The sequence below is a fragment of the Octopus bimaculoides genome, chromosome 23 (genome assembly GCF_001194135.2).
Source record: "Octopus bimaculoides isolate UCB-OBI-ISO-001 chromosome 23, ASM119413v2, whole genome shotgun sequence".
Lineage (NCBI taxonomy): Eukaryota > Metazoa > Mollusca > Cephalopoda > Octopoda > Octopodidae > Octopus > Octopus bimaculoides.
This window is the reverse complement of record NC_069003.1, coordinates 12007492-12016070: the sequence shown is the minus strand read 5'-3', so window position 1 is coordinate 12016070 and position 8579 is coordinate 12007492. Positions and strand designations below refer to the sequence as shown.

Genomic DNA, 8579 nt, shown 5'->3' with positions numbered 1-8579 from the left:
TCCATCTTCTTGCTCTGTTAAACTATTTAAGAAAAATTATATTAATGCGGCCAACTGATTAAAATTCTATTTATTTGTGCAGCTGATGATATCCCTGCATTTAAAATGATGCAATGATTGCATTGTTCAATGAAATGGAGCCACTTGCAACAGTCGTACTGCATCACTTCTTGATATCTTGTTGCTTATTTTGATTTTATTCACCTTACTTCGAGCTGTGCGGATAATACCAGACTGACTTGGTGCTTCAACTTAAGTGCGTAATTCAACTGAATCTCAATTATTTCTTAACTCGTCAACCAAACCTATATATACATATATATATACACAGGTGAAACTAGTCTAGTCTAGTAATCTAGCTTCACTTAAGGGGCACTTATCTCCCCTGTCCATATATGAAAATTTGCTTGCTTGCAGCTCTATGGGTTTGGATTCATATATATATATATATATATATATATACATATATACACACCCAGAACCATGCTAATAGCTTAGGAGTGAAATTTAGGAATTCTCGGTTTTCTGTGAATTGGTTTTGATAAAACCTCTCCCAGCTGGTTTGCACCCTATGGCAACACCATTGTTATGTTATTATTCTGTGTAACGTTCTTTCTTTTTATTTCAGATTCTTCAGTTTTGGGATGAATCACACTAATAGTGTCTCTCCTCTCTAAGATGTGGAAAAGGCCTTAACGATGAAGAAAAGTCTGTCGGCATCAAGGAAAGTGCTGAACTGCTAAGTCAAGGAATGTAAACACACCAACACTGGTCATCAAGCAGTGATTTGGGAACAAACACAGACACAAAGACACACACACACACATGAAACATGACAGGTTTCTTTCAGTTTCCATCTACAAAATCCACTCACAAGGCTTTGGTTGGCCTGAGGCTATAGTAGAAGATACTTGCCCAAGGTGCCACTGGTTGGCACTGAACCCAGAACTATGTGGTTGGGAAGCAAGCTTCTTACCACACAGCCACACCCGTGCCTAATTATGTATGTGTGTATGTATGTATGTATGTATGTATGTACATATATACATATATATATATATATACATATATATATATATATACATATATATTATATGTATTTATTTTCTCTTAGTTAATAATTAACTCCGACAAAATAAATTGGTTAATAGATACCAGGGTAGCAAAGATCACAAAATGACTGTGGTGTAACTCCTGTTTATGAGGTAGAAACTCCTTGTTATTTTGGGTACTTGAGTAAATATCAAAATTTAATAAATGGAGTAATACACATATGTTAAATGAATTCTTTTATTTCCAACATATGTTTCGAAGATTACAAATGGTTCCTTCCAAAGGAATAAGTGATGTTGATAAAGATGTAATCTTCTCTTCAGGGAAATACATAGGAACCAGCTTAACCGTAAGACATTTTAACCTTTGGAAGAAACCATTTGTAATCTTCGAAACATATGTTGGAAATAAAAGAATTCATTTAACATATGCGTATTACTCCATTTATTAAATTTATATATATATACATACGTGTATATATGTATATATGTGTGTGTATGCATATATATATATATATATACATACATATATATACATACATATACATATATATATATATATATACACACACACACACACATTATTAATAATTACATTAGCCTTATTAATTCCTTTGTTTCCACCATATTTAGTCTCCTAACACTCTTGTTGTTGTTGTTATTTCCTAGCTTAGGTAGTAAATAATCTTGATAGTGTTATTGTTCTTAAAACCTGTCTCTTTCTTCCCCAACCCTTTTCCCTTTCCCTAGTCTGGTAGTAAACACATTAAACTTTTCATAGTCCCTCCACCCCTTTCAGATTCTTTTATTCATTCTTTTAAGTACTTTTTTTTTGTTTGTTTATTTTGTTTCTATTCCTGTTTTTATTCTTTACTCTTTCCTTCCTTTTCAAAACCAGGAACTGTTCCTTGACAGCTTTACAACAGGAATTCTCCAAGAAACTGGCAGCATGATCATTTGGTATGTTTTATTGAGCAAGCTGTGCATGTGTATGTGTGTGTATGTGTGTGTTTGTGTGTGTGTGTGCATACATACATGTCTCCCTTCCACTGCGTGTGTGTGTATACATATATACATACATATATACACATGCACCACTTTATACAAACACACACATATATACACATATATATATACATACATACACACACACTACTTTATACATATATATATTTACATACACACACACACACCACTTTATACATATATATATATATACTTACATACACACACACAAACTTAGTATATATATATATATATATATATATATATATATATATATATATATATATATATATACACAAAGTGTGTGTGTGTATGTATCTATATATGTATGTATGTATGTATGTATGTATCTAGAATACATGTACAGTCTGGATAGTTCTCTTCCAAACACTATGAAAAACGATTGATTTAGATAACCCAGAGAGAGTGAAAAGGAAGAGATGGTGAACAAGGTGTGTTTAGAGAGGGAGAAAGGGCAGAAGATGGTGTTTGATAGTCTTGTTTCTGACAGTTGTGTGTTTTTAAAGAGAGTTTTAATTCAATGTGTTCTTGATTTTCAAATAACACTAAAAATAATAACAAACTCTGGTTAAATGTGAAAGAGAAGGTTTAAATAGATCTTCCTCATTCTGCCTGCCTGCCTGCCTATCCATCTGTTGGTCTATCTATCTATCTATCTATCTATCTATCTATCTATCTATCTATCTATCTTTCTATTTATCTATCTGTCTATCTATCTATCTATCTATCTATCTATCTATCTATCTATCTATCTTTCTATTTATCTATCTGTCTATATATCTATCTATCTATCTATCTATCTATCTATCTATCTATCTATCTTTTTATCTATCTATCTGTCTATCTATCTATCTATCTATCTATCTATCTATCTATCTATCTTTCTATTTATCTATCTGTCTATCTATATATCTATCTATCTATCTATATATCTATCTATTGTCTGTCTGTCTGTCCGCCCATCTGTCTTCTACTATAGCCTCAGGCCAACCAAAGCCTTGTGAGTGAATTTGGTAGATGGAAAGTGAAAAGAAGCCCGTCGTATGTGTGTGTGTGTGTGTGTGTGTGTGTGTGTGTGTGTGTGTGTGTGTGTGTGTGTGTGTGTGTGTGTGTGTGTGTGTGTGTGTATGTGTTTGTGTGTCTGTGTTTGTCCCCCTAGCATTGCTTGACAACCGATGCTGGTGTGTTTACATCCCCGTAACTTAGCGGTTCGGCAAGAGAGACCGATAGAATAAGTACTAGGCTTACAAAGAATAAGACCTGGGGTCGATTTGCTCGACTAAAGGCAGTGCTCCAGCATGGCCACAGTCAAATGATTGAAACGAATAAAAGAGTACATATGGTGAGTGCTCCATCTTCACATGCAATTGGCATCTCCTTGTGCTTCCTCATTGTCAAAGGCAATTCTGACTTTCCAGTCATGACATCTCAGATAACTATTCAGTCCAGTTGCAGATCTGCATGGTTTGGAACATAGGTGACAGACAAAAGTTGTAACTTATTATATGCTTTCAACTGGATGGCTCTGCACACATCGCCCTCATCTATTGTTCTAGGACTTTCAGTAGATGGAATGACAAATGAGGTCCCCACAAAAAGACACCTGTACACCATTGGATTGTAGTGCTACACACTTATCTATAATACATTAAGAGTGAGCTTGAATCTTGCTTGCTTGCTTGCAATGTTACGCAGACAGAATGATATGAGTGCTAAAGGGTTAAATAATGACAAAGTTATTTTAATAAATTCCTCATTATTTTCAAAATTATTTGAAACAAAGGCAGTGTGTGTCATAAGAAACATGCTAACAAAACGGTGAAAACAAGTACGACAGCAATATATCATATATTCAAGGCTCGGCATAGTAGCTTGAACATGGATTGAACTTGTCATCTTATAGTCATTAATTACGTCACTTGATTAATGTTAAAGCTTCTGTAAGTTGAAAGAAAGAAAGAAAGGAAGGAAAGAAGGAAGGAAGGAAGGAAGGAAGGAAGGAAGGAAGGAAACAGATTAAAAACAAAAACAAAAAATTCTTTTCCGGTGGTTTTTTGATATGTGGATTCTTACCTGAATATCTGAAACCCGAAGTGCTGATACACCTGAATATCCCTGGATGGAGACAATTAAAGCATTTATGAATTGCTTTTGATTAATGCTGATGAGATCCGAGAGAGAGCCTGGATAAAGAGAAAAGTTATAGAGAGAGATTGGTTAATGAAAGAAAGACTGATTAAGAGAGAGAGAGAGAGAAAGAGAAAAGCTACTTAAAGAGCTGCATAGAGAGAGAGAGAGAGGTAGGCAAAGATAAAGACAAATGAATGAAGAGGAAGAGAAAGAATTGGCATAGAAAGAGATATGGAGAAAAAGAAATTGGTTAGAGAAAATGAGAAAGACTTGTGATTGATGGATAAGATAGATAGATAGATAGATAGATAGATAGATAGATTGATAGATAGATAGATTGATAGTTAGATAGATGGATAGAGGGATAGTTAGATAGATAAATGGATAGATGGATGGATAGATAGATAGATAGATAGATAGTTAGATAGATAGATAGATAGATAGATAGATAGGTGGATGGATGAATAGATAGATAGGTGGCGAGCTGGCAGAAATGTTAGCACGCTGGGCGAAATGCTTAGTGGTATTTTGTCTGTCTTCACGTTCTGAGGTCAATTTCCGCTGAGGTCGACTCTGCCTTTCATCCTTTCGGGGTCGATTAAATAAGTACTAGTTACTCACTGGGGTCGATATAATCGACTTAATCCGTTTGTCTGTCCTTGTTTGTACCCTCTGTGTGTAGCCCCTTGTGGGCAGTAAAGAAATAAGATGGATGGATGGATGGATGGATGGATGGATGGATGGATGGATGGATGGATGGATGGATGGATGGACAGACAAACAGTTAGACAAATAGACAGACAGAAGAAAGTTGGCAGATACATAGACAGGTAAACAACTAGATAAATAAGTAGAAAGATAGACAGGTAGGTAAGTAAACAGGCATATTAAATTGCCACACAAAATACCTTATGGCATTTACTGGAGCCCTTTGCATTGCATGTAAGTTCTTATCCACTTTAACACCATCTTCCACTTTGAAACTACGTCTTGTTTCAGGTGAATGATATTTTGGCATTGTCATTTTGGCATCACAGATTCAGCACCAACTTATTCGACAGACATTTTAATGATTCTTTCATTATCTCCCTCTCTGTTTATGTGTGGAAACATATTTTTTTATGTATCTGAGGAGAGGGAAAGTGTTTGTGTCAATCACCATCATCATCATTTAATGTCTGCTCTCTATGCTGGTATGGGTTGGCTGGGAGCTACATCAGGCTCCATTGTGTTTTGGCATGGATCTTACAGCTGGACCCCCTTCCTAACACCAGCCACTTTAGAGTGTACTGAGTGGTTTGTACATGGCACCAGCACCAGTACCAGTGCTTTTTACATGGCATTATCGCTGACAGGGTCACCAAGTACATTGCAACACAAAAAAAACCCTTAACTGGGGGGGGGGTAGCATTGAGGGCAGGGGTGGCTTTGTGCCAGTTGAGAGATTAGAGGTATAGAGGGACAGAGATAGGGATCTTGCTGTAGAGTAAATACATGGTTACCCAAGTTGGATAAGAAAAGAGGGATACACCAGTTACTGTTGTGTCATTTCTGCAAATGTGTGTTGGGCCTCCACTGCCAAGATGTTCAGTCAGCCATGTCAAACTGTCAGTGTTGCACCTAATTGTCTTTTAACGGTGTAGTATAAAGTCTCCCCCTTGACTTACTCCAGAATCTTGCATACCATTATACTATATATGTTGCATGTTCACTCATGGAAATAATACAATAAACAAACTTTTTAAATAACAGTGAGACTTTATTCCTCCATTAAATAGTATAGTGGACCATTATATTAATTTTGTTCTGGTGAATGACAGCAGGAAAATAACATGACCTCGCCTTCATGAAATCACTCACCCTTCTGCTCATAGGTGATTTGATACACCAATTTATAGGAGGGCAGGCTCCAGAGCACATTCAGATGAGTTTTCTGAGAATGTGTTATGTGCAATGTGACGGAATCTTCAATATTTGACCAACTGGTTCTTTGATACTCAATCAATTGAATCTTTGATACTCAAGCAATTGGATCTTCAATACTCAACCAAGTGGATCTTCGATACTCAACCAAATGGATCTTCGATACTCAATCAATTGAATCTTTGATACTCAAGCAATTGGATCTTCAATACTCAACCAAATGGATCTTCGATACTCAACCAAATGGATCTTCGATACTCAACCAAGTGGATCTTTGATACTCAACCAATTGGATCTTCGATACTCAACCAATTGGATCTTTGATATTCAACCAAATGGATCTTCTATACTCAGCCAAGTAAATCTTTGATACTCAACCAAGTGGATTTTTGATACTCAACCAGTTGGATCTTCGATACTCAATTGGATCTTTGATACACAACCAATTGGATCTTTGATACTCAACCAATTGGATCTTCAATACTCAACCAAATGGATCTTTGATACTCAAGCAACTGGATCTTTGATACTCAACCAATTGGATCTTCAATACTCAACCAAGTGGATCTTTGATATTCAACCAAATGGATCTTCAATACTCGTCCAAATGGATCTTTGATACTCAACCAAGTGGATCTTTGATACTCAACCAAGTGGATCTTTGATACTCAACCAAATGGATCTTCAATACTCAGACAATTGGATCTTTGATACTCAACCAATCAAAGCACAGGACTCAACCAATGTTCCAAACTCACATGATAGGTAAGACGACAAATCATTACAGATTAGCGTGCTGAGTCTATAAAAGGTTGATCATCTTCAATATGCCATAACAGGTATCGGTCTTGCTAGAGTCCCATTCCAGCCTGGTTCTTGGTTCCTAGATCTTGAGATCCTTCAGCAATGTTCATTATTTAACAAGCATTTGGGTCAAATCTTGTTGTTTGAGAATAACTATCTCCCCCCCGCTTCCCATCACCAGTTTTCTGGAGGCCCTGAAAAATAATATAATAATAAGTCATAGATGCTGCTATTCCATCCCTTCCAAGACTAAATGGTAAAGAGAGATAATTTACACTTACTTGATACCTTAAAGAAAATCTGCTTCTGTTTAGTTCCTGGGAAACATGTGGCTATGTTGAACTCCCAAACATCTGGCTCCTTTTCTACATATTGGTACACATTGTATACTACGTGTACACTTTGCTGAATAAATAAATAATAAAAATACTAATGATAATGATTTCAAAGTTTGGCACTAGGTCAACAACATTAAGGGTAAGTCAAAAACAACCACCCCTGTACTCAACTGGTATTTATTTTATCAACTTTGAAAGGATAAAAGTCGAAGTCAACCTCAGTGGAGTCTGAACTCAGAATGTAAGGCTGGAAGAAATGACACTAAACATTTTGTCCGGTGTGTTAAAAATTCTGCCAGCTCGCCATCTTAATACTAATGATAATCCTTTCTACTAAAGGCAGGCCTGAAACTTTGGGTTGGAGGACAGCCGATTACATGGACCCCAGTACTCAACTGGTACTTATTTTATTGACCCCCCCCCCCCTCCGAAAGGATGAAAGGCAAAGTCAACCTTGATGGAATTTGAACTCAGAATGTAAAGACAGATAAAATGCTACTAAGCATTTTATCCAGTTTGCTAATGATTCTGCTATTTCACTGCCTTAATAATAATAATAATAATAATAATAATAATAATAATAATGATAATCATCATCATCCTCATCATCATCATCATAAAAAAAAACAAAAATAAAAAAACAAAATCTTGACCTTTATCAGCTGTTTCGCTAGGAATTCAAGCAGTTTTAATACCTTGATACAGAACTGCATATCTTAGTGACAGTGTTGATGTACATATGTCTGAAGTTGATGATTCAATCCATCAGTAAGTACATCGATGCTGTTGCTTCTTTCTATTTATTATTCATGCAGCAAAGTGCAGAATCTTTGTTGGCCAAGGACCAGGTGAATCTGTTAAATTTGGAAATGCATAAGGCCCACCACTCAAGTCAATATCATCATCGTCATCATCGGCAGTGGCGTCATCAAACATCTATGTTCCATGCTGGCATGGGTTGGATGGTTTGACTGGATCCAATGTATCCAAGGACTTACACTGAACTCCAATGTCTGCTTTGACATGGCTTCTATGGCTGAATGCCCTTTCTAACATCAAGCACTTTTATAGTGTGCACAGTCTTTTACTTGTTTCAGTCATTTGACTGCGGCCATGCTGGAGCACCGCCTTTAGTCGAACAAATCGACCCCAGGACTTATTCTTTGGAAGCCTAGTATTTATTCTATCAGTCTCTTTTGCCAAACTGCTAAATTACGGGGACGTAAACACACCAGCATCGATTGTCCAGCGATGTTGGGGGGGACAAACACAGACACACAAACATATACACACACATACATATATA

General features: G+C 36.3%; 1 protein-coding gene across 1 annotated transcript in view; it reads right to left on the bottom strand.

Annotated features, from left to right (window-relative positions):
• Positions 1–2590: 2590 nt before the first annotated feature.
• The window catches only part of LOC106883600 (uncharacterized), a 39936-nt gene continuing 33947 nt past the window's right edge, over positions 2591–8579 (bottom strand). The window contains exons 11-13 of the mRNA XM_014934685.2: positions 7217–7340; positions 4152–4261; positions 2591–2623 (exon numbers count right to left, since the gene is read on the bottom strand). Coding sequence (XP_014790171.1) covers positions 2591–2623; positions 4152–4261; positions 7217–7340 — 267 coding nt within the window. The remainder of the gene's footprint in view (positions 2624–4151; positions 4262–7216; positions 7341–8579) is intronic.